We start from the raw sequence: 26,431 nt of genomic DNA, 5'->3' as shown, positions 1-26,431 counted from the left end.
TCTTGTCCTGGAAATAAAAAGTAAAACTGATCTTAGATCTGTAAAGAAGAAACATTCTAGCAACAACAGAAACCAGTGGGCCTAATTATTCTCAGTAGGGTTTGAAAACTGCAAGAAAAGTACCACTAACCTAAGAAATGGGTTTCGAAAGTCATGGCTAGTTGAGAAGTAACAAAATGTAACTTTAGCCTCTGCATTCTCCTCTAGCTGCTCTCTATAAGTTACTCATCTTGGATAAGGACATTTTTAGTGCTGGTGAATCACTGCGTTTGGCATATATCCATTGGTTCAAAGAGATACCGCTCAAAGATACATGTATTATGTGTGGTGAGATAGAACAGTGATGATAAAATGAAAGGGACAGCTACTTGCTCTCAGAGGAATGTTTTCCATGTCTGGCTTCCTTCTTAGAAGGTCTCGTTCAAGCCACGAGAGAGTGACAGAGATAAATGAAGAGTTGGTATTCGACTTATAACTAGGGTGTTTTTATTTTGACAGATGGACAGCCCCCAAGGTTTTTTGTTTTTGTTTATACAGGCACACTTTTTAATAATTTGATAGCAGATATCTCTGTCTCTGCTATTGCAAGTGTATTTATTGTGTAAAGCACAGACTTGTCTGGGGGGGAAAAAACTTCAAATATTTGTGTATAAACGTGATTCTAATTACAGAATTCTGTGTGTGCCCCAACAGTGAGATGCTTGGAGACCTGAGATTACTTTAATTAGCCAACTCAGTTTTTTTTGGCTCTTGCCTTTAAACATGTTTTTAAATCTGTTGTGTACAAAGGGCCGCACTATGCATAAAATATACAAGGATGACTTTCTGTATATATACACACTGTTTAGCAAATTATGGATGAACAGAACCAGATGTACACAGTATGTTACCTTATAGTGCAGTGAGCATCGTGGTGTGAGACACATTTGGTTTTTGCATTTTTACAGTCATGCTGACTTTTTTCTTCCTTTGACACCTTATCATAGTCAATATTGCGGGTTTGCAAGCTGGTTGTTACTTTGCAGTGATAATGATATCCGAAATAAAAGCAGCAGCCTCTAAAAATATGTAGAGCTTCTCCTCTCCCTGGCCTTTTCTCCTGAACACACAGAGAAACAGAGAGAGAGAGAGGAGATATACAACTTGCTGTCTCTCCTCAGCGTTTACCACATCTGGAGATTCAAACAGGCGTCTGCAGAAATGAACAGGGGAACACAGGAACTGTTTGTGTTCTCAGCTCTGGGGAAAAATATCAAGGGACGTCTCATTCTAGTGTAGCCTGTCATAATGTCACCCCTCAGCACCCAGTAATAACAACAGTCTGGCTACAACTCTCTCTCTCTCTCTCTCTCTCTCTCCCTCTCTCTCCCTGTGTGCGTGTGTGTGTGCGTGTGTGAGCGAGAGACTCCACCACATTCCATAAAGCTGCCCCCTCAGAAAAAAAAAAAAAAAAAAAGTTGACCACAAGCCAGTTTGGGCTTCCCTTTGGGTTACCACCACTATGTAGTGATGAATTACTGAGGGAGAGGCTTTAGGAAGAAATGTTTTCCTCCCTCTTGTATTTTAGAGAGGGGAAGCTAGCCAGGGCTACTCATAAACAGTGTGTGTGTAAAACAGTGTGACTAAAATTGATAAAGCAGTGTTAGTTGTTTGGTTAGACTCCAGTGTCTGTGGGTTCTTGGGGTTTTGCCCAGTCCATGTGCAAGCCATTCCGTTTCTTTCTACAGTCAGTTGCATATGCGTTTTGTATTTACCATTGAGGCATGTGTTTTGCAGTGATACAATATTTTGTAAGTATTTATCCAGTTACCAACATGTACACACACACACACACACATACACATATATAGGGCAGAAATGGCACTCTGTTCAGTGAACTGGAAGAGAAAATGTTCATTCTCTATATTACCGGCATACATAAATCTTTGGCGCTGTTCTCTTGGCGTGGTTTTGATCAAGCTTTCACGCAAGACTTCTCAGGACTCCACCTTGCCATATTTGGTCGCAACCAATGAGAGTGTCAACCTTATCTGTCATCGTTTCGAAGCAGATGAAAGGCATCAAAACCATGGCAGCCGTAGATCAAACGTCTAACGTTTCAGGAAATCATTTTTTTTGCGCGGCACATCAAAACAAACGGTCATAAGACATCGCGCAGTAAGATCGCATTAGCATACCTGTATGAAGGCGAGCTTCAAAGTGGAAACCGTAGCATGGAAAGAATGCACGTTATCTGTGCTTTGTTTAAAAAAAAAAAAAATCACAGGGCTAACTCCTTATAACGGTGCCACGAATTTCCGTATGATAAGAGAACAAGGGCTTAGCGACAGAGATACGGTTTGGTTCTCTTTTGCATAAAACCCAAACCCCTGTGTTACACCTATATCAGTGCAAACAGAAGTTTCTAGCACTTGTGGAGTGCTTATTTTGACTTGAGTTTTGATTCTAGAATTACATACGACGTCAATGCGACAAGTTTCAAAGTGACTGAATGAAAAAAAAACGTGTCATCACACGATCTGTTTGTAAATCTAATCTTTATTTTGTTGTCTTTTCTTTTTTTTTATCCACAGGATTTTAAGCAATAATAAAATTCAGGAGCTGTGGAACGGGTCCTTCACTGGCTTGTCTTCACTGGAGAGGCTGTAAGTGATGAACTTTGCTCTGGATCATGTTTAAACTTACTTGCAGTGTGGTTTTACTCCAGAGATCCACAACAGAAACAGCAAAGAGAAACTCTTTCCACAATGTGAACTGCGTTATGTAGTACAGTCAAAGCTTCCACTAGTACAAGATCTTCTAGACCGATTCATGCAGGTCTCCAGCTCTGGACGGGTCATCGTTAAACATCACACATCATACTGCATTAGCAAAGATTTTTCCATAGTATAATCTGGGAACATTCATTGTTAGCTTAATCTTACTCTGTCAACAATATTTGTGTGTGTGTGTGTGGTTTTTTTTTTGTCTTTCCAAGATGCATTAGGTGTAGATCAGTCTCTAAAGATTATTCCAGAAGGCTGTTGTGTCTGTTTCATTTTGAGACGTTGTTGCCAAAACGTTCTCGGGATCCCTTTAAGCTACTTGTTTTTTTGGCTGTCAGGCCCACGTTGGCCGGTCTCCCAATGAGCCGCTAAATATTCTCATCTCTCGAGACGCTGGGATTATTTCGTTGTAATGGCAGTGAAATGAAAATACCCAGACATTTTGTGAATACGCAGAAAGAAGGAGCGTGCGTTCACGCCTCGTGCAGCGCGCTTTGCCTGCATAAGCGCATGAGCCTAGCATATGTGGAGGAAAAGGATCATTTTCTGCTAGGATGGATGGAGACACGCTTGTAAACAGAGACGGCGCAGAGTTATGTGGCTACAAAAACAACAACAACAACAAAAAAACACCCTAAAGTATTTTTGTCTCATAAAACTGTAGTGATATCTGGACAAAAGATTGATTGACACAAGTATGTCGCCAGTGAATATAATGAAAAGAAAGATATCAAGCAGGAGACTGGTGGGGGGGTTGGGGGGGGGGGGGGTGTAAAAGTTAATTATAGCCACTGCCTTCAGGGAGAAGTATTGTCTGATATAGGACTCGGCTTACCATGCCATGCGGTACTTCCGTTGGCAATAAACCGTCTTTCGCTGTCTAGGTCTGAGACAGGAGTTTTGGCATTCCTCTCTCGTTGCAGTGGATAGATTTAGTATCATCAGCCCCGAAAATAGACAAGCTTTTTTTTCATCTTTTTCTTTTCTTTTCTTTTTTTTTTTTCAGTTTTCAGTTTCAACTCTTGTGTTTTCTTAACGTCCAAGTAATTTTCATGACCCAAATATTGCCACCAGATCACTGGGGACTTTTGCAAGCTGTGGTATTTTTTCTAAGTATAATTTCCTTCAGAATCGGGTAGGATTTAGCGAGGAACACGCTCAGCTTATGCCAAGATGGGATTGGGGTTTCCATTTCTCCCCTTGGTCGTCTTGCAAGCGCTCACTAGACGGAAAGTACCAGAAAGGCAATATTCCTGTTTACGCGTCCGTCTGCGGAGGTTGGAAACGCATAAGCCATGCCATCCCCTGGAGTATTAAAGGCAATATTTCGGACTGTCTCTCTCTCTCTCGCTCGCTCTCTCTCTCTCTCTCTGTCTCTGTCTCTCTCTCACACACATGAAGAACCTGCATGATTTATCACCTCAAAAAGGCTTCATGCAGATAAAATACCCAGACCATTAATAGCCCTGTGCCTAACCGAGGGCTAGAATAACAGATGACTCCACCGGAGTGGAATTCTAAGGGAATATTTTCCATGTCATTATTCCAGGTCTTGTTTTAAAAAAAAAAAAAAGAAAGAAAGAAAAGAAAAGAAGAGGAAAGAAAAACAGAAGTAGGGTAGAGGGGCCTCATGAGGTTTTGTGGGTAATCCAGCTAGGGTTGGTTATTATTGGTTTCAAAACCACAGCCAAGCCGTTTTGAGTGAAACAAGCTGAACCCAATGTTGTGGCATAGTCACACACACACACACACACACACAAAAATTCACTTGACTGTGTGGCTTACTTTGACTCCTCCTGTCTGACGTTGGAAGTTGTATCCTTCGTGTGGAAGGTCTGTATCTACTGTCAAAAAACCTGCTCACTCTGAAACCTTATAATGGTAATTTGACTCTGCTCCTCTCCCTCTCCCCCTCTCTCTCTCTCTCTCTCTCTCTCCTGCTCTCTCTCTTCCTCTCCCAGATTTTTCTGTAAGAGAAACGGGAGGTATACATACTGGTAGTAAATTTCATTCAGCCGTCTACCCAGATGCAAAGTTTCATCTTCTCATACGATGCTGGTGTAAATTTACAGAGAGGTTGTATTAGGCAGATAGATTTCCCTTCTCTCTCTCTCTCTCTCTTTTGAGTGGGTCAGACAGTAAAATTCAGGAGAGAAAGATAAACTAAGGTCTTTTGGAGCATGCTGGAAGTGTAAACAGCTTTTGATCCTCCCACGTTTTGGAGGCCTGTGGAATTCGGCTCCAGCCCTGCACAGCCAGCCGGCACGGCTGCAGCCGGGACTGTGTAGCCAGTGGCACAATTACCTCTGAGTAGAGCTCCCTTTGTGTGCGTGTGTGTGTGTGTGTGTGTGTGCGCGCGCGCACTCCCCCCCCCTCTCTCTCTCTCTCTCTCTCTCTCTCTGAGTGTAGCACACAGCCTTTGTGATTTTAATTAGCCTAGCAAATGCCTGAGGTGTCGACAGAGCGATTCACACACAATGCCTTGTGCCTCTGCTCTCCCTAGTGTGTGTGTGTGTGTGTGTTTGTTTTGGTTGCTCTTTTCTCTCCTTCTTAAAAAGAGGATTTGTCACTGGTCTACAGCAGTGCACTCTGGGATTGCAGCTGTTCTGTGCTTGGTGATTGGCAGGCAGAGTGAAATCAATAAAACCCCTACCTTTCTCCTCACCCCACCCCCCACCCCCCCATTCTTTCCCTGAAATTGTAATGCTACTGTGCTGACCCGACTTTTGTCAGGACTCATGGAGCCATCGGGTGAAAATAAACAGCTTGTTGTTGTTTGCTTTCCAGAAATATGAATAAATGCTGTTTGGTTTTGCCAGGACATTTTCTAAAAATTTTACTGTTGAACCAGTGAATGCTTTGAAGTGTAGTCTCTTTGGAATAAATGTGCTGATCTTGGCATTGTGTTTTTTTTATATGTAACTTTTTATATAAAAATGCACTATTGATAATATTTTTCTAGTATGAAAGGAGAACAGAGTATGTACATCTCACATAACTTTTGTATATTAGTATTTCTTAAGTGAATATATTTGCAGAATAGAATTTACTAGTTACCTGAAGAATACATTTTCCTAACCATGCGCCATGTCAGCCAAAATACAGGATGGCGGGGAGTTTTATTTATCAACCGTCTCCTGTTAAAATGAACCTTTTTTTTTTCAGTGCATGAATTTGAGTTTGGAGCAGTTCGATTTTACTGGTCTGAGGAGGGTAGTGAGCAGAGCTATGTGGGAACCTTGTTTGACTTTCCACTCCAGCACGGAGCAGTGACGACTACTTCATTTCTACTTCATTTCACTTCAGCTTGGCCCTCACAGTATTTCTGCGAAGTGTTTTAACAAAGTCAGCGCAGTTCGTCTGCAGACTGTATTTTATATAGAACCGTTATTTATAACACATGAAAACAATGCTGCACTCCACCGGTCTTAAAATCTGCATTAGCTCAACGCATACCGGCCTTTTTATATATAGATTTAGCATAGATGAAAAGGGGTTAAGCGCACAAACAGTTTCCCTTCCATTTTTTATGGAACGATTTGTAGTTCTGCAGAGAAACACAATCCCCGCTGAAGTGTGTGTTTTGCAGAGTTAGGGCATTGGGGGAGACGCGACTGTCTGGTTGGAGTTGATTTTTTTTTTTCTTTACTCCTCCTACAGATGTTTGTAAATGAGCTCCAACAGAAAGTTAACATTTACAACAATCTGTCTTATTAGTCAAATTCATTGGTCAAAGGGGCTTATGACCTCACATGAGGCGCTTTCGGACCGCACAGTTCTAGGGTCTAATTCGATAGGAACTACCCCCTGTGGAGCTTCCCCTAGAACTACATTCGTTCTAGGGCCTTTTTTCTGTTTGCATTCGCACCGCCAGTAGGAACGCTGAAGTGACGTAAGCTGGCAGACGGTGCAGCATCTAAGAGCTGTTGTTTACGTCTAACCATGGATAGCTGCACATTTTTAAGTACAAATTTAATGACTTTTAAGACATTTTAAATACCTCCAAAAGGGAAAAAAATGCCATTACTGCGGCAAAAGAAATCGACAAACAAGACTACAGTATACACAATTAACCAGTTTTATTGAATTTGAATGACAGAAATATTGAGTGCACATTAGACATATAACTGCCTTCTCATTAACGAAAATAAAACTGTATGGCGACAGTACCTGTCCAATGGAAAAAAAATGTCCCCCTGCATTTATGCATTTACCACCGCAATAGCAGTGAATGACTCGGTGGACATAGTAGTTTTCGGGTGCTAGCATAGCGCTTGTGCCTGACGCTTGCTCGTAGCATCGTGTTTTGTTTTTTTTTTTTTTTTTTTTTTTTTTCTCCCTTTTCCCCGCCGCAGCCCTCAAATCGTAAGCCGGATAAACACATTCTTATTTTAGTTTAAAATTCGGATCACAGCCACACAAGCGGACACACAAGCACCTACCGAAGCGGAATGTACGCTACCTCTTCAATGTAAAAATATACATTGGACGTTGCAGAAATGGTCATTGTTGGGAGATATAAAATACCGGTAAAATAAAACATAAAAACCACGTCTCCCCTCCTACAATTCCAGACATTTTTAGACACGATATCAAAAACTAAATGTAATACGGTCCAAGACTTTATATTTCGTACGGATCTTTAAAAATGGCGGTTGCAATCATCGTATACCTGCGTCTGGACCAATGGCTGTATACCTACGTCACAAGGTTCCTATTGCACTGCGAAAGTACCTACCCTGAAGTAGGAGCTAAAAAAGCCCCTCAAAACGGAGTTCTTAGAACTATAATCGCTCTAAGTTCCTGCGGTGCAAACACGCGAAAAAGGGGGTACTTTCTCCAACAGTTCTAAGAACTATGGAAAAGTTCCTCCGGTGCGAAAGCGCCTATGGAAAGCCAATTGCCTGGCATCTCTTTGCTGAGTGGAATAAGATAAGACTGAAGTATGAACTTCACAACCATTTCACTATAGCTAAATTCTTAATACTTGTTGTCCACTTGTTCCAGTTCATACCCCAAAAACATTATACTGACTGACTTTTTTTATGCTCACATAGTGTATACAACGTTTTTGAGTGATTTGTCCTTTTGAGTGTTGAAAATAATCCATAAAGGGCATTCTGTGGCTTTTTAGCTTTTCTAGAACGTACCAAACAAAGCTGTTTTAAGCGTGGAGGTTCACAGTAAGACTACAAGTTATCCATAGCTCGGGAGAAAAACAAGCGAGGAACAATAGCCGCTCTGTACGCCAGCATCTAACGAGTTGCATTTTGGCTAATGTAATGCCCCGCACATCTTAACAGACATTTGTGCTAAGCCAAGCTCTGACGAGGAGTGTTTTGACACTCATTACTAAGATGACCTCGGTAGACCTCCTAAACTTGATCATGAGACACGCTTTCCCTTCCTCCACAGCATTCCAGTTCAGGACAACCCCCCCCCCCCCCCCCCCCCGGAAAAATAAATAAAAATATGACTGCTCTTCTCCAACCTCCCAATTCTGGCCGGTTATGTAAACCACGGTACGTTACAGCTGCAGCGAACCCTCACGCCGCGTCGCAATTTTCAGTTACGTTACAAATCCGTCGCATTGTGTTTTTCAGCAGGGATGTCTTAAGCTCTTACACCGGAGAAAAGATAGCTGTCGATGTTGTTTTGTTTTACATTCGTGAGGTAAACAAATGGTTGTTTAACATGTCCTATCTTTGTGCTTTCATGAGTGTTAGAGTACAGTCATATCCCATTTTGAAAAGAAAATTCATTTAGGCATTCATTAGCATTTCAGAGAGTGCAAATGAAAGTAGTTTATTTTATGGATGCTTGTAAGCGGTTGTCTTCGTTTTGACTGCGCGGTAATATTAGCCTCACTCAGCCCAGGCCTTTTATGTAACCCCTCTCAAAGTGATGTTGCACTTCTGATTAATAAAATGCTCCCTCACATCTCCATCAACAACACCCAACAGAAGAAACCTTTCAAACAACATCAATGCCCATGCATATCACAATAGTTCTAATCCTGGCTCTGTGATCTACTGTCGGCCTCCACCGCGGATCCACCACCCCCCCACCCCCCACCCCAACCGACATCAGACGCCCGACATTTTACATCAAAAGGCCCGTCAGGTCTACCCAGAAGCCTTTGAGATGTGGAGGTGGCGGTAACCTCTTATGCCTTTGAAAGAAGGAACTAGCGGTTTTCTGCTAGCGCTGCCGTCTCATTCGCGCAGGTGTTGGGCTGTAGGTATCAGTGACAATGGCCTTTGAACTCTAGGGTGGGAGACGTGTGTCGTCTTTAGTGTTTAGACCCAGAGGGTTGTCACACACTGATTGATGTTGTGCCCTTTTTCTAACAGTGTGTGTGTTAAGTGGGGGCCGGGGGGGGGGGGGGGGGGGCCTTCGCTAGCAATCAACTTGTGGCATGAACCCTTACTGTAGCCTATTTCAAACGTAGCTGTGTTCAAAGTGATATAGTTTCAATGACTGCTTGTTGTGTCAGGCGGCATATCATTTTATATTTCAGACTACACAAAAGTATATGAAATATGGCTGCCAAGGGTCTTATTGAGTTACTTATATTTAGGGATTGAATTAGAGCAGTTTGAAAATTTCGACACAGTGCACCTCTGTGTTTTTTTTTTTTTTTTACTGTAAGGGGAGGGGGCAAAAAATTGTTTTTAGCAGGATGTGTTTCTGCTTATCGTCGTTGGTTAAAGGATTTTGAGCGTCAGATGATACTCAGTTAATTATAGCGTGCAGTTTTGTTATTCATATGAATGTTCTCATTTTCTTATTAAAAAGTTTGCCCAGTCCTTGGCTTATGTTAAGCCACCATGAAGAGATGTATTTGTACTGTGTTGTGTTCTGAAAGTTTGTTATTCTCTCTCTCTCTCTCTCTCTCTCTCTAGGGACATAAAGAACAACCTGATTAGTCATATTGAGCCTGGAGCCTTTCTTGGACTTTCCTCACTGAAAAGACTGTGAGTATCCTTACGCATCACTGTGTCTGTAAATTCCTTCACTGAGAATTTCCACTCCAAGACTAGAGTATCAGCTCAACACTCAACTGTACGAAATCTGCTGAATTTCCACCTAAATTTATACCCATGTTCATTTTTTTTTTTTAAAATACAGGATATGTACACTCTTAGAAAATCTCACCTGAAATTTCATCAAAGTTGTTTTAGGCATGTCGTAATCTATCACTCTTGACATACACTCAGTAATGAGCCTGTGTGCGTGTGCGCACACACACACACACTTAAGATTGAGTTGATATGTATAGCCGGTGTTTTTTCTCGATGTGTGTGGCTGTGTGTGCTTGCGTGCCGTTGAGATCGTTTAGAATGACTCACCGCTTGCCAATATAAACTGCAGCTTGGCTGGCTGACCGGAGAACTGTGCAGTTCCTATGAGACTGGATGGCTGTCATCTTAGCTGTTGAGAAAATGCCAAAGACAAATTTCCCCCCTTTTTTGAGCCCCCCAGATTGCTATTCAGTGAACGACGTGAGAAAAAAAAAAAAAAGCAGGGCCGAGAAAGGAACGACTTCAAACGCAGAATGCTAAACGTTCAAAGCAAATAACAAGAGAGATGAAGAACTTCAGTGTTTAGCGAGAAGATGTTTGGAGATGTTGTGAAATAAGTATATCTTCCTTTTTTTGTGTACTCCCGTGAACTGTCTTTGAATAGTCATTTTCATTTCTTCAAACAATATCGCAGTGGAGGAGATATTAAAGAACAGTATTTAATTGAAGATAATTGGAGGGGAAAAAAAAAAGAAAACTTGTATCCCTAACCTTAAGAGACATAGCAAACTAACCAAAAAAGCAAACCAAAGCATTCGCTGTATGTATAAGAGCCTGGAGACTGGAAAAGTTGGACAACTTTTATTCACACTGGGAACATGAGAAAAACCCAGTAGCCTGTTTAGTGTAGTTGGTAGCGAAGGTCTTTACAAAGAATCCCTGTGTTCTAACTTTGGTCTGTCCAATCTTTAATTTCTCCCATCTGTTTCTGCCGGGCTTCAAAGTTCCTAATTAGATTACTCCTACGTTTTAAGACATGCCGCTTGCCTGTTCCAGCATCTATTTCTCCTCACGTCAGAGAGAGAGAGAGAGAGAGAGAAGAAATTTAAGTAGAGGCTTGAAGAGAGCTTGTCTGAGGTGTGTTTTTGTCGAAAGGAAAAAAGGAAGCTTATGAGAGAGACGTTGGCATAGATGTAATCACGGTGCCCACTGTATACATTACCTCACCTCCTCTCTTAGCTCTGATGTGTCAGAGTGATGAATGGCGCGGGGAGCTCATGATCTCCCTCGCTCCGCTCCTCTTTTAAAGGTGATTCCTCCTTACCTCCTCAGTGAGTAACAAAACCTCCGGAGATACGATTGCCAAGAATCGGTGACACAGGCTTTGTATTTACATAGCTGCATTAGCAGCCTTCCGTGTTGCAGCTGTTGTGTCAAATCTGAGAGGCCTTTCAACATATTCTGCCCTTAAGCCCTTAAATGTCAGAAACAGCTGAATAGGCTTTAACTACAGCTTGTTTGGGTAAGGAAATTTTACCATTAGCCTGGAATAACAAGATTGTTTAGTTATAGACAGTAGTAAAACACACTCTTTTGAAACCCCATTTTAACAATTTCAGGGATTTTAGACGATTCTCCTTAAAGGAAGTCAATCGGGCAATTTTGTAGACACGGCAGTGATAGGTAGTACTATTTAGGAATCAGTTGTGAAGAGGCCTTAAGCCAGGATGTCCTTAAATAGCGTCTCTGGCCCTTTGGGTGGTGTCTCCTTCCAGATGAAACTATCAGCCTAACACTATAGAATCAGCAGCTGTTACTCAAGACCCACGACAGCAAACGCAGCGTTATAATCAACTACACTCTTCTTTTCAAGTTCGAGAAGCAGACTTTATTTGCAGTATAAGAAATATTTCGCTTTTTGTGTGTTTGCGTGTGTGTGTGTGTGTGTGTGTGTGTGTGTGTGTGTGTGTGTGTGTGTGTGTTCTTGAGTGAAAGCTGTTGACCGGAGGGCGCAGTAAATCTATCCCGATGCTGTTTGCGTCATGTAGTGCATGAGAAATGCAGGTCAACACTCGGAACGCTACCCCTCCGTTGCCAAGTGCAGTTGTCAAGATTTTCATGAAAGAGTTGCCTTTACTTCAGGCATGCTTTCAATCCAGCTCATAAAACCCCATTTTCCTGCCTTATCCTAATGCAAAATCAAATTTTATCATCCACAGTCCTCATAAACAAGCAACTTGGAGTATTAATGTGAACTTAATGTAAACCAAGACATGTTCGCAAGGACAATAACATTCCAGTTTTTATTACGCGTAGGCTGTATATCATTTTAAGAGCCCCTATGAATTTTGTTGATTGTCAAGTTTGTACATTTAGCTAATGGGATGATGTAAGATGGTGGACCATCCCTTTTTTAACTAATGCACTTTCATAACAATAGGGTCATGCACTTGCCCATACTGCGTAATAGTACATACAAGGTGGCTTATTTGTGTGCCAAGGTTCAATTATAAGGTTATGCCTAAGGACATTTGCCAGGAATCTGTCATGAAGAGGAAAAAAAAAAACAACAACCCTGAAACTAACTCTCAAATCCTTGACATTAATTGCTACATATTATCCTTGAATGTAGTGTTTGAAAATCCTTGATGTGGGAAAGGCCAGAGGCAAAATAAGACATTATTTCGGTCGTGGCTGAGGTTGTTAAACACAACAAACTTAACTTTGTGCTGACGAATCAGTTTGTAAGACAAGGAAAGGCCCAGGTTTACTTAAGTAATTGTCTGGGTACTGTTTGTTAACCCTATAATTGTCAGGTCACTTCTGTACACACGTATGTTCCTAACTGTATTAGTTCATTGGCTACATACAAACTAGCATACATGTGGACGACATTTAGTCTCTGCCTTTTTTTTCTAAGCATTAGCAATAGCATTGGATATTACTGTTGGCAAGCCACCCGCCATAGATTTCACTTATGTCTCAGACGTAACATTAGTTTCAGATGCACAGCAGACTGTGTATCAGGAAGTAGATGTTTTATACATTGAAATGTCTTTAAACTTATGTAAACTTTCTTTCCATTTACAGAGACCTGTCCAACAACCGAATAGGCTGCCTGAACGTAGATATATTCAAAGGCCTCACCAGTCTCGTCAGACTGTAAGTTATTGATGCTTTTAGGATGTAATACGTTTCTTATTCGCTTTTCCAACTTCTTCGGCCTGTGTCTCGTAAAGTATTTATGGGGAACAGAGAACTCCTCTGATGACGATGTTTCAATAAAAGTGACAGTTACATTTCAGCTCTTCTCCCTCCGAATAATGAGAAACATACTTCAGAGTTATCAGAAGCCCCAGATCAACCTGTCCTCATGCTCGTTTTCAGATACAAGAACTTGTATTTTTCGTGTCCATGTAAAGCTTGATCATTAGATGACAAGGACATTTGAGGCATTTATTTGGCAACGAGACGATAGCTTAATTACCCTTCACAGAATGCTAAAACTACAACAGGTGCTGTGAGATTAGCATGTTAGCATTGCCCCCCCCCCCCACCCACCTGAGAGATTAAACAACAGCTGCACACATTAGTGGCTGTCCTCTCTACCACCTGAAGGTGAGGATGAAGCTATTCTTCGCCGTCTCAATTAAGAAACGGCTGAAATAAGACATTTGGACACAAGCTGTTTGCTCTAAATTACCACTAACACTTGGGACGGCTAAGTGCACTGTAATGTTTGTTATGTATCTGTAATACTTTATCTCTCTCTAAACATGCAGTAAGACAACAAATTCACTGTAGCTCAACTTAAAAAATAGTTGAACTTAATTAAACTATTGTTATGCACCGAATCCATGGCTGGTAAGAACATGCATCTTAAGTAGCTTGGATCCGTTCTAATTAAGTCCATTTTTACTGTGCTCTGATCCATCACTGGCATTGTTGACCATCAATTTAATTGAAGGTTTGAAATATATTTTGAGTTTTCTGGGTCTCATAGGACTAAACTGCCAAAGACTGGGTTCTGAAAATGATAGGTAGGGGATAATGTATCATTCAGTGTACTACAGCAGGACCCCAACCTGCCATCCCATTTCATGAGATTTTAGTCATCAAACTTTCTGTTGTTTCAGGAATCTTTCGGGGAATATGTTTTCATCGTTATCGCAAGGAACCTTCGACAGCCTCGTCTCTCTGAAAACATTGTGAGTATAAGTCGGTATTGTCTGTGTCTGAACTTTGGACTAAACCCAATGATAAGCGGTTCAGTTTTGCATCACAAAATCCAGTGTCTTGCTCAGCTGAAAACTAGAGTGATCGTAAAGTTAGCGAAACCGACCGGCCAGTGTTTAGACACATTGCATCACGCAGGGAATTGAACCAGGCAGTTACTGTAATGAGGTCAGTGGCCCCGTTAGGCCGGTATCCATATTAGGCCCAGAACGCTAAAACGTTTAGCTTGTGCAGATGTTTGTGTAACTCGTGCAAAACCAGCCTCAATGCTATTGACTTTGTAACGGACCAGTCTATAGCCATATGTCCAGATGTGCTGATGGAAATGATGTTAAAACGCAGAAATAATGTTTAGAAATAATGTGGCCAACCATCTCTTTATTAGGGACTTTGAGACACCCTACCTACTATGTGACTGTAATCTCCTTTGGCTTCTGCGTTGGATTAAAGAGAAAGGTGTAACAGTGAAGGATACGCACTGTTCCTACCCACGATCACTGCAGGGAAAATTAATAACCTCACTCAAACCGGAACTGCTAACTTGTGGTAAGAAAACACACACACACACACCCTGGTTTTAAGACGCCGTAATGCCTTGATTAACAGATAAACATGTGCCTGGCATAGAGTCCCTCTTGCTGACTTTTTTTTTTTTTTTTTTAATATACTGCTTTCAAGTTTACAGAGGTTGTGCAATAGTTGTAAAGATAAAGTTTCAGGCAGCCTGGTACAGTGTCGACTTTGTTTAAACTTGCCTTATCATTTTGTCATTCATGACTTTATGAAATATTCTGTATGGTCTGTACCCCAGTGAGTCAGATTATCCTTGCACAAGAAATCGTTCTTGGCCACTGCTAAGCTCTGTTTTCCGGTGCAACCTTTCCTTTTCTTGAGATTCCTCGTCTTTTGGTTTTTGCTCAGCATCTGTGCACTGTTCTATGCTTTATTTATCTGTTTGTCTGTTTCATTTGTCTAACCCCCGTCAAACCCATTGCTCATGTTTACCATTGCGAGTTTTCACCTAATTGTCAAAATTACCGATGTGAGTAAAACTGCTTCAGTCAGAGAGTTCTGATGTCGCTCCCACACTTGTCTTTGATACACCTAATCCAGCTTGTCGCAAAATCTGAGGTTTAGTATTAGGTTTGAACCAGATGGTGCGAGCAGGTGGTCCTATTCCTCAGCCTCTTCCTCTCTGGCCTTCTGGTTTCTGATTGGCTCTTTCTTGTCTCAGATGCTCCGCTGGAACTCCCTTCTTTCCAGATGACCCCGTCCCAGCGCCAGGTGGTCTTCCAGGGAGACAGCTTGCCATTCCAGTGCATGGCATCATTCGTGGATCAGGACATGCAGGTTCTCTGGTACCAAGATGGCAAGATGGTAGAGTCAGACGCCACTCAGGGCATCTACATCGAGAAGAGCATGGTGCAGAACTGCTCTCTCATCGCCAGGTACAATCTCTCTCTCTCTCTCTCTCTCTCACTCTCTCTGCAGTATTTGAACAACAAATCTTCTCAATTCTCCCACTTCTCTTCTCTTCCCTCAGTGCCCTGACCATCTCCAACATCCAGCCAGGCTTCACGGGGAACTGGGAGTGCCGTGTGCGCACCAGCCGAGGAAACAACACCAGAACGGTCCACATAGTGGTTCTGGAGAGTTCCGCCAAGTACTGCCCACCAGATAGGGTCTCCAACAACAAGGGCGAGTTTAGGTGAGTCTGTTTTGGCACGCGTTTAAAAAAAAAATTTAAAAAACCTGACCAGACATGTTGATGCACAGAGGTGTCCAGCTCACCGTCCAACCCTATAAAACACCCTTTCCACATTCCGAACGATGATATGTAATCCGGGCAGACAGTTTATAAAGGACAGGACGAAACAAGATGCGTTTTAGGATTGACTTTTTCTGTTTGCCGCTCATGGCTCTTCACTTCCCCCTGGTGGTGAAACACTTGAGAACTATAGGACGAGGAGAAAAAAGAAATGGAAACCTTAAACAAAAATATCAATATCTGGTAACCAGTAAGGAGCTGGACCCCCATTTATTTCCAGAACAGTCTCAGCCCTTTGTATGGCGTTATGTAAGTACTAAAGAGTGTCCATTGGGATATTGGGTTACAAGAAGGAGGAAAGTGTCCAGCTGTTTGAGGGAGGAAGGAGGTGGAAGAGAGCTACAGAGCTTCAGCGATACTTGTATCTGGCGATTTGGAAGGTAATGGAAGCCATTTGACCTCATCCTGACGTTGATGAAAATACCCTTTAACCATATGGGGTAATTATTGTCTTGAGTTATGAGAACATCTTGAGGAAAATACCACGCAATGCACCTGGTCACCAAAAAAAACAGTTTCATATTCCTCAGTCATTAACCACGAAGAGAGATCATCAGAGCGTAAGATGGCGGCTCACAGCACGACGGATTTACAGCCATGTTTCACAATCGTTACCAGGCAGCGAAGAGGCATCCTTTAGCCTACTCCAGACGTAAAACTGTCCAGATGTAGGAAAAGAGTAAAAGATGACTCATTGGATCATATTACTTCCCCCCCCCCCCCCCCCCCCCCCCCTTTTTTTTTTTTTTTTTACTGTGCTCACGGAACCAGGTTTTGTGCTCAATGCATCAACTTTTTCGGTTGGCCTTGGTTGGACGGAGTTTCTGAGAGGCATGTCCATGATAAATATAAGCTTTGTAAAGCACAGTACACAGTGGTCTATTGAGACAGGCTCACAGAAGTGTTCATTCAATTGTGTGGTCATTTTATAGACTGTGATGTTGTGGTCTTTAGCAATTATGCCAACTAAATATTCACTGTGTAAGCATAAAGAATCAGCGGTGGTTATACTTATTGGTAATTAGTCTTGAACTACATATTATTCAATGAATTAATTTATTGGTATTTCATTATTTCAGATTTCAAGTCCTTTCTCATCTGTTTACTTTTTCAACAGTTTTGATAAGCCTAGCAGATTCAGTCAGTCCGACTGGGAGATCATATGGACCAAGTTGTTTTCCAGCCTCTTTTTTATTGAACAATGATTACTACCTGAGAAAATGTGTGATTCCACAGTTTAATCACTCGGAGCGCTTTTATGGCTAATTAAATGTTGCTGCAGCTCACATTTCCTAGTGCGTTTGGCTATCTGAATCCCATCTTAATGACAGACGGTGTCCCGGTGCATCGATTCTCTTTCTAATATGTGCATTTGTTACATTCCATTCAGGTTATGTGAAAGTTTTGATGCAGAAAGTGTACAACCCCTTTAATTGATGGTTTCACCCACCCCTCCCCCTGCCCCCCCCCCCCCCCCCACACACACACACACAGGTGGCCTCGCACCCTGGCAGGCATCACGGCCTATTTGCCCTGCAATCGACTGGCATCGGGCACAGGGATCTACTCCAGCTCGCCCGTGGATGAGAGGCGGGCGTGGCGACGGTGCGACCGAGGTGGGCTCTGGGCAGAGGAGGACTACTCCCGCTGCCAGTACCAGAAAGACGTCACCCGTGTGCTTTACATCATCAACCAGGTACTGGATCGAATGTGATTTTGGTTTTGTTTTTTATCTGTTCTCTGCATCTCTATGCTCACTCTGTGTCGTCATGTCTTCTCTCTCACTCTTCGCTTTTACTCAATACGTTTCCACTTTCTAGTCTCTGCATTTCGGTTCAATACACCTTTCTTCCCGTATTCATTTCGGTCGCTTACCGATTCCTTATTCTTTTATTCCGTTTCGTTCTCCTATCCCTTGTTTTATTTACGGCGTTTTCTCTCTTTGTTTCATCCCAGATGCCTCTGAACCTTACCAATGCAGTGACCACAGCAAGGCAGCTTCTGGTCTATACCGTGGAGGCCGCCAACTTCTCTGATAAGATGGATGTGATCTTTGTGGCGGAGATGATCGAGAAGTTTGGAAAGTTTGCGGAAAAGTACAAAGAGGTGGGTCCGCGCACAGAAATTGAGGAAAACGCGTTTGCGCAGGTGGTTTCGATCTTCACATGGATTTTGTTTGTAATTTGGGTTGTCCCTCATCAAGATAACAGCGGTTTCTCTATCTCTGTTTCCGTGATTGAACTTGTACAGGTGTTGTTTATAGTTGTTATCCATAAATTGCCTCGGTTTACGGTTTAGTTTTTCTTTTTGGCTTAAACAATACAAACAGAGCGTAAGTTAACCAAGAAACACTTCCACATTCTGAAGATTCAACAAAATCTTGGAAGATCTAAAATTTCCCCCATTTTTCCTCCCGAGCGACTCGTGTCGTACGTGACGTCTTTCCCAGGTCGTCTCCGTTGCTTTCCTCGTCCTTGCATGCTTCTCCCCGCTCAAAAACAAAGCAGGCTTTTGTCTTTTGAATCCACCTAGAAACTGGTAAGACAGGAGCAAGAAAAAAACAAAAAAACGATAAGATCAAGATAGAGGGATTTGGCCACAGAGCCTCTGAAAAAAACGTGGAACGTGGAATCTCCTTACCGGAGTCAAAGAGTGATCAGATTTCAGGTCCTGCTGTGCCGTGGCGGTCGAGGTCTGTCGCGTAGCACCTGTGCACTGGCTTTTTCTGTCATTCATCACCGAGATTAGCAAAGAGATACTTCATAGAGAGCTGCCTGAACCGAAATAAGCGCGCTCGGAGACCTTAGCTGAGAGACGGCGATCGTCTTCGCCTGGAGTTTTTAGCCGTGGTGGAACCTGAGAGTCGTGTACAATAAATGTTCAGATCTCACTAAACCTTTCTTCTGTGTTCATTATTATTTGTGTTTACTGACGGAATATTTTGATGGGGGTTTCTAGATGGGGGTTATTGTGATTGTGAAGTGTTTTAGTCATAAAAGTTGACCCTGCGTGTGTGTGTGTGTGTGTATGCGTGTGTGTATGTGTATGTGTGCATATCTGCTGTGATATTATGACTCCGCTGTGTCTCAGCTAGGGGATGTGATGGTGGATATCGCCAGTAATCTTATGCTGGCTGATGAGCATGTGCTGTGGATGGCCCAGAGAGAGGCCAGGGCTTGTTCTCGCATCGTCGAGTGTCTGCAGAGGATTGCCGCTCACCGGCTTGCAACCGGATCCCAGGCCTATTCTACAGTGAGTAACCCTGGAGCTACGACAGATGTAGCTCTTACTTAACTAACATGCTGTTTGCCAATATGCTTTTCTTTTTCCATTGGAGTACACTTGTAAAATCACTTTCTTTCCTGAGATGTGGAAGCGCGATTTCCTGGTTGGGCAAAGCAAGCGTGAACTCTAATACGCTGTCGTGTTTCTCTCAACGCTCAGTTTTGCAAAAGCTCTGTCTATATTAGTAAGGCATCAGATTAAGACCAAGGGATTCCTAACCTGACCTGTTTTTCTCCGCTCTTTATCCGAAACGGCAGAACTCCCACAACATCGCTCTGGAGTCGCACGTGATCAAAGCCAGTAGTTTCAACGGGATGACCTGCACGCTTTTCCAGAAGGTGGCGCCAGAGCGCACCGCCATACCCCAATTCGGACCCCGAGACTCAGATATCAACCTGGACCGTCAGCTCAGCTTCAAATGCAATGTCACAAGCACTCTCTCCAACCTGGCCCTCAAGGTACCGCAACAAAACACGAGTTTTAAGTAGCTTATTCTGACTGTTTCTGAGAGTTAAGCCTCTTTATCCCGTGTGTGGTTTTAATCACATACACACATTTAAAGACGGAATGATATTAGTTTTCAGAACATCAGAGATGCGTTGTCTCATTTAGATTCTTTTAGCTTGCCTGTCTGTGTAGTTCTAATGAAATACTGAATACCGATATTTGCATAGTGTGGTGTGCTTTTCCATTCTGAATAAACAGGACGGAATAAAAATAGACAGCAGAAAAGACAACCCCAGTCAGTTTTTATTGATTTTATTTTGATTTTAATTTTTTTTTTTGCTCTTGTGCTCTTAACTCATCATCCTTGTGCATCGTTGTTCAAACATTTTGAACCACCCTGTTCTCAAAAGATGGTCCTTTAGCAGCCCAGAGCAAAAGAGAGATTTTTTTTTTTAAAGGTGTGTTTTGTCAAACTTTGTCACAAAGGGTATCAATACCTCTCCCTCTACACTCCTCTACAGAACACTATAGTAGAAGCGTCGCTCCAGCTGCCGCCCACCCTCTTCTCCTCGCTGGGGAGCTCGGGCCAGGCGGACGAGGCCGTCTACAAGCTCCACCTGCTGGCCTTCCGCAACGGCAAGCTCTTCCCCACCACCGGCAACTCCAGCCTGCTCACCGCCACCGGCAAGAAACGCAGCATAGCAACACCCGTCCTCCTCACAAAGATAGGTTAGTCCCAGTGAAATGATCCACGGCCTTATTCTCAAATACAGTTTCTCTCTGTGTGTAACGCGGATGTAGGTTTGATACGTCATATCAGATTAGACTTCAGTTTGTCAGGAACGTCAAACACATGTTGGAACTGATCTGTCAATCTGTTTATTTATCACCATTTATTCCTACATTAATACATACAAACACACATGCGGCAATATATCAGACAGACTTAGATGAATATGTAGGCTGCTAATGAGCCTTAGTAGAGCAGTTGAAGCTCTATACATCAGCGGTAACCAGTGCACAGAGATTTACTTCCTGATGAAAATGCATAGACAAAACTCCAGAGGCTGAGTTTTGGTTGTGGTGTCCCCTGTTGTTTTGTTTTGTTTTGTTTTGTTTGGGGGGGGGGGGGGGGTGTTTTGTTCTTTTTGCTGTATTACCTTTGGCATACCTTAAGCAGATGCCTTGCACAAATTGTCTTGTGTGACCGCGTGGATTCGATGGATTTTTGAACGTTTTTTTTTAACATCTCTTCCTCGCAGAGGGGTTTCCCCCGAGGGGCCTACGATACCCAATCAACACCACGCTACGACACTTTACCCACGGATCTGACCCCGTGCCCGCCTGCTGGAATTTCAGCCTGCAGGGAGGGCAAGGTGCCTGGCAGTCAGAGGGCTGTCGAATCCTTCACCATGACGACAACTTCACCACACTGTCCTGTGACTCACTCAACAACTACGCTGTGATGATGGTAGATCAGCACTAATTAATGTGACACAGCATACGTAGCATACCAGCTTATTGATCAGAAATGAATATTTAATATAGACAGGTATGACATTTATGGATTTCTTGTGTTATTTAAAGTGTTTATTGAGGTCAGCGCGATGGAAAAGACACAGATAGTTCAAGGCTGTGTTTTTTGGGGGTTTTTTCACCCTTGGATTGATTAACTACAGGATAGATTGAATTCTGTATTGATTTGCTGCCGCAATAATTAGGGCCGCTTGTTTCTAGGCAACCTTTGACCTTCAGAGCACTGCACTTATTAAAAATGCACAGTTTCTATTAACCGCGGTTGAAATCAATGGTATCTGTATTCGTGGATGTGCTTGTTTGTGTGTGTTAATATGTTTTGTAATCGCTTAGTCCCACTCTTAAGGCTGAGATTCAGTTTTTTAATCAGAAACCATATTGTCTTTTTCTTTTGGAATGGTCTAAAATGTCTGTGTCTGTTGCAGGACCTGAGCGGGGCAGAGGTCATAGTTCACAACATCAAACTACTTCATCCCGTCATCTACGCAACAGCCATTGTGCTTGTCCTCTGTCTACTGGCTGTTATAGTCAGCTACATCTACCACCACAAGTGAGCACCCTTCAGAGAACTACACAGTGAAATGGGCCCTGTCTTTATTATGTAACAGTATTGATAAAAAGCTTTTTTTGGTCAGGATGTGTTCAGAGGCTCACATGGGATAAATAGTCTTTTAAGTGGCCAAGTTTACAAAATGTGTTTTTGCTTTTTTTGGTTTTTTTGAAAGCTGATTGGTGCAGCGATCGTCTTTGTAGGGCAGCGGTCATTGGTTACGTTGCTGTTTTAGCTCCTAATAAAAAAAAAATGTTTTAAACGGGGTCAGAGATGCACCCCACTGGACGGAGTAGTACTTGCTGAGGCGGAATGTGTGTGAAGAAGCCGCGAGCTGCGAGACAGCGACATGGCTCGGAAAAACAATTCGTGTTTTTATTGGCATCTTCACAGATCTGTTCGCATCAGTAAGAAATGCTGGCACATGCTGGTCAACTTGTGTCTGCACATCCTCCTTACCTGTGGCATGTTCGCCGGAGGCATCAACCAGATACGCTACGCCAGCGTCTGTCAGGCGGTATGTGATCATATTTTCTTTCTTCAGCTTTATCGGTTACTGACAGTCTCAGATAACTGTACATCGTTCATGGCTGAGTGCTCATCTTGAGAAAGCAGCAGACGACACTGCCAACTTCAGCTGAACCGAAATGACTGATTATTCTGTAACACCATTACATACCTTATTATGTCTGTTTTTCACATATATATTTAAAAAATATTTGGGTTTTTTTTTGTGTGTGTGTGTGTGTGTATGTTCTCTAGGTGGGTATAATATTGCATTACTCTACGCTGGCTACTGCCTTGTGGTCAGGTGTGACAGCACGCAACATATACAAGCAGGTGACACGCAAGGCCAAGCGTTATGAGGAACTGGATGAGCCTCCTCCCCCACCCAGACCTATGCTAAGGTAAAGAACAACATTTCCCATAATGCACCTGGACAAGAAGGGCAAACAAAGAGGTGTTTAACTCAGTTCTGGAAGGACTTTGCCTTATTATGAGCAATTGTTCAGGGCTGCTGGCTTTAAACACTACAAACCATGTGCAGAGCATTTTTTCTACCACATGGTGTCACCAAAAACAGAGAGGTTTGCCTTAAAATCCGTTCCTGTTCTCAGAGGGAAATTCATAATAGTTTACAGAAAGGTTATTGGGCATAACACTATGAAACTGAAAGGAAAAGTTCAAACTTTTGTTAGAAACTTCCAAAATATGTTTTAACCAATGTTGATTTTTCCACTTGACCATCCACCCTCCCACATTAGCATCCTTTCCCTCAAACTGGAACAGTTCATTCCTAACAGGAAATGGCTGGATAGTCAAGCACTAACCTGTGGATAAAATCTTGTTTGGCTTGATAGAATTGTCCCTCAAGCACTTTTTTTCAGAGGCCTGAAAAAAAAACCAAGATAAATCAAAGAAAGGAAGATATGGACTGTTCACTTAGAAAACCCTCTATGCATGTACCTTCTCTGTCATTACGAGAATGAGACTAGCCAGTTCTCCACTCCTACCTACAGGTTCTACTTGATTGGGGGAGGAATACCAATTATCGTTTGCGGCATAACGGCTGCAGCCAACATTAAAAATTACGGAAGCCGTCCTGGTGCACCTTAGTAAGTATAATCCAGTGGTTCTTTTTTTTTACACACACTCATCAATTCCAAGACACAAATGTATGTATATTATTACACCTTTCCATTTTTGAAAAGGAAACGAAGATGGCTCTATTGAAGTTGACTCTTAACAGCCTGTGGCTTTGTTGTAATCAGTTTGTCGTAAATATGTCATGTCACAATAGTCATCCATTTTGATACTTTAAATACATAGCCCCTAGACTATTAACAGTTTCACAAATTGGAATATTTGTCTATTCCCCGCAACGTCTATAAAAAAAAACAAAAAAACTCTCTCAGCACAGTGAATGTGTCGGTATCAGCCTCAGGGAACGGGCTGTCACGTTTTCTCTATCCTTTTATTAATACTTTTGTCATTTGGTTTGCCCTTCTCACCCGTGGATTTTTTTTTTTTTTTTTTTTTACATCTGAGATAATTCTCCCTTGTTATCGACTACGCCCGGTGCCCACGCGCTGCTCGGTGAATAATGGATACTTTGCGGAGGCGAAAAGTTGAAGCTCTCTGAAGTTGTGGAAGCCTAATTATGGAGGTCTATTTTTAGCCCTCGTCTTTACACCTTGCCCGATTCTCCGACTCCCTCGCTTGCTCAGTGGCGGCAGCTGTTTACGTTGTGTAAGAGCAGGGAGTTCATTTTGAAGATGCAGACCATCTGAGATCTTTGGAGTTTAATTAATCGCGCGCTAGCGAAACGAATGGAAGACGCCTCGCGTCTGCACCGCAGAGCAAATTCCTTCAGAACTGGAACAGATGAACGCGACGTAACGCGTTTCACCATATGGTAGCTGAAACGAGACAAGTCAAAGCTTTGTTATTTCATTTAGAGTTTCGCAGAGACGGTCTGATTTTGGTCACGGATCATTCTCAGGAATCCCTGTCCCTCAGGGTAAAGAAATGTATGTTTTAAACGTGATTGACTTGCCCAGCTTCAGACTGAACCTTTTATCCTACGTATTGGAATGACAACTTTGTCGTGTGAAGTTGTGGCCAGGACAGGCAAAAATACACCGCAATGGATTTTAAGAAAAAATGCAACATTTGCATTAAATGTGTCACTCTAAAATATAAACCAAGAAAATCAAGTACAAAAACGTATTCGAAATCCAGTTATCAGAAACGATATCCATCCATGATCACTGCAACTTTTTGTAGCGATCATGGTCATTTTTGGCCACTCACTCACTTACATTTTCTTAGTACAGTGTTTAAATGAACCGCCTGATGTCACTCCTGTTATCTCATAGTGACGATATTCAAACACATTTAAGTTAACAGCAACAATCTTTTTTTTTTTTATTTCCCTTCCTTAGCTGCTGGATGGCGTGGGAACCCAGTTTAGGGGCTTTCTACGGCCCAGTTGGCTTCATCGTCTTTGTCGACTGCATGTACTTCCTCAGCATCCTCCTTCAGTTGCGTCGCCACCCCGAGCGGCGCTACGAACTCAAAGAGCAATCTGAAGAGCAGCAGCGTCTCTCCGTCGCAGAGATAACTGAAACTCCAGCGGGCCACTTGGAGTCTTCTTCCCTCTCGGCCTCCCAGCCGGTGTCGCTGTCGGCCCTGGAGAACGAGCACACGTTCGCAGCTCAGCTGGTTGGTGTGGCGGGAGCCTTGGCACTCTACGTGGCCCTTTGGGTTTTTGGCGCCCTGGCCGTGTCTCAGGAGAGGCCGGCCGATCTGGTCTTCGCCTGCCTGTTCGGTGCGGTTGCGTTGGCTCTCGGGGCCTTTCTGGTCGCTCACCACTGCATCAACCGCCAAGACATGCGGCGGCATTGGGTACGAGCCTGTTGCCCTGGGAGACGAGACTACGCGGCGCAGGTGGATGCCCCGCTCGCGCCGTTTCCAGGGGCAAGCGGTTCTGGGGTGGTGGCCAGGGGAAATGGAGAGTTTGGGAAATGCCCGGCCAGCAGCGCCGAATCCTCCTGCACCAATAAGAGTGCGGCAAGTGTGCGTAACTCCTCCCAAAGCTGCAAGCTGACCAACCTGCAGGCGGAAGCCGCCCAGTGCAAGGTCCTCCCTGTCCCTGCTAACGGTAGCGCGCTATTGGACAACAGCCTAACGGAGCACTCGATGGACAATGAGATCAAGATGCACGTGGCGCCCGTCGAAGTCCAGTTCCGTCCCGTCAACAACAACAATCACGTGGCGACGGGCAACCCCAGCGTTAACGGGCATAATGGACGCCATCACAAAAACCGAGCCCGAGCACACCGATCGAGTCGGTTAACCGTCCTGCGTGAGTACGCCTACGACGTCCCCACCAGCGTAGAGGGCAGCGTGCAGAGCGCCCCCCAGAGACGTCACCATCACCACGACAACCAGCACACCCGCAGCAGTCGCCGGGCGGCGTACATGGCCTACCGCGAGCGCCAGCAAAGCCAGCTTCAACAGGATAGCAGCGATGCCAGTTCCACCTTACCTAGACGCTCCCGTTACCTCGACAGGGGGGCAGGCAAGGGCGGGGGCGTAGCCCTAAGCAAAAATCAGAGAAATGGACTCAGCAGTAGCCTTGTTAACGGCCTCAGCGGTAGCCTAAGCAACGGGGTCGGTAACGGCAGCGTGGTAGGCATGGACGAAGGGAGCGGAGCCGCAGTGACGAGCTCGACCAATGACTGCTCAAAGCAGCCGCTTACCGTAGAACTGGAAGTGCAGCCCAAATCTTACGGGCTTAATCTAGCCTCACAGAACGGAACTCTCAAAGACTCGGAGAGGCCTCAGCTACTCAACACAGAGAGCTCGGGCAACATTAAGACTGGTTTGTGGAAACATGAAACTACCGTGTAGCCAAGGTTCCCTCCCTCATAGACTGCATATCACTCGTATTTTGCGCCCTCAACTGTGAATCTTGTTTTCTGATGTGGTTTTGTTTATTTTATTTTATTTTATGTTATTTTATTTTTAAACAGTACAATTTGTAATGAGATTTCCGAAAAAAGAAAATGTATTTGAAAATTGTCGCTAAAGTGTATGTGAAAGTGGAATGAAATGCGGATACTAGGTTGCCACTTGTTTATTATTCCTATGGGCGATCTGAAATGGTCTATTTTTATATCATTTACTGCCGTTCCATAGTGTGTTCTTATATTTTGTACATGGAAAATGCATGACATGCTGGTGCCCTGTGGAT

The 26,431-nt window shown here is 43.3% G+C and overlaps 1 protein-coding gene across 1 annotated transcript in view; it reads left to right on the top strand.

The window, feature by feature from the left end:
- The window catches only part of adgra3 (adhesion G protein-coupled receptor A3), a 33,140-nt gene extending 7,031 nt beyond the window's left edge, over positions 1–26,109 (top strand). The window contains exons 4-21 of the mRNA XM_030779189.1: positions 2,574–2,645; positions 9,671–9,742; positions 12,881–12,952; positions 13,927–13,998; positions 14,412–14,572; positions 15,261–15,474; positions 15,570–15,734; positions 17,349–17,550; positions 17,811–17,960; positions 18,945–19,106; positions 19,397–19,597; positions 20,108–20,315; positions 20,849–21,057; positions 21,548–21,672; positions 22,066–22,189; positions 22,435–22,580; positions 23,193–23,288; positions 24,618–26,109. Of these exons, the coding sequence (XP_030635049.1) occupies positions 2,574–2,645; positions 9,671–9,742; positions 12,881–12,952; positions 13,927–13,998; positions 14,412–14,572; positions 15,261–15,474; positions 15,570–15,734; positions 17,349–17,550; positions 17,811–17,960; positions 18,945–19,106; positions 19,397–19,597; positions 20,108–20,315; positions 20,849–21,057; positions 21,548–21,672; positions 22,066–22,189; positions 22,435–22,580; positions 23,193–23,288; positions 24,618–26,088 (3,922 nt within the window). The 3' untranslated portion in view covers positions 26,089–26,109. The remainder of the gene's footprint in view (positions 1–2,573; positions 2,646–9,670; positions 9,743–12,880; positions 12,953–13,926; positions 13,999–14,411; positions 14,573–15,260; positions 15,475–15,569; positions 15,735–17,348; positions 17,551–17,810; positions 17,961–18,944; positions 19,107–19,396; positions 19,598–20,107; positions 20,316–20,848; positions 21,058–21,547; positions 21,673–22,065; positions 22,190–22,434; positions 22,581–23,192; positions 23,289–24,617) is intronic.
- The last annotated feature ends 322 nt before the right edge of the window (positions 26,110–26,431 follow it).

The sequence above is a fragment of the Chanos chanos genome, chromosome 7, assembly GCF_902362185.1.
Source record: "Chanos chanos chromosome 7, fChaCha1.1, whole genome shotgun sequence".
Lineage (NCBI taxonomy): Eukaryota > Metazoa > Chordata > Actinopteri > Gonorynchiformes > Chanidae > Chanos > Chanos chanos.
The sequence above is the reverse complement of the archived record's forward strand: the minus strand, read 5'-3'. Positions and strand labels throughout refer to the sequence as shown.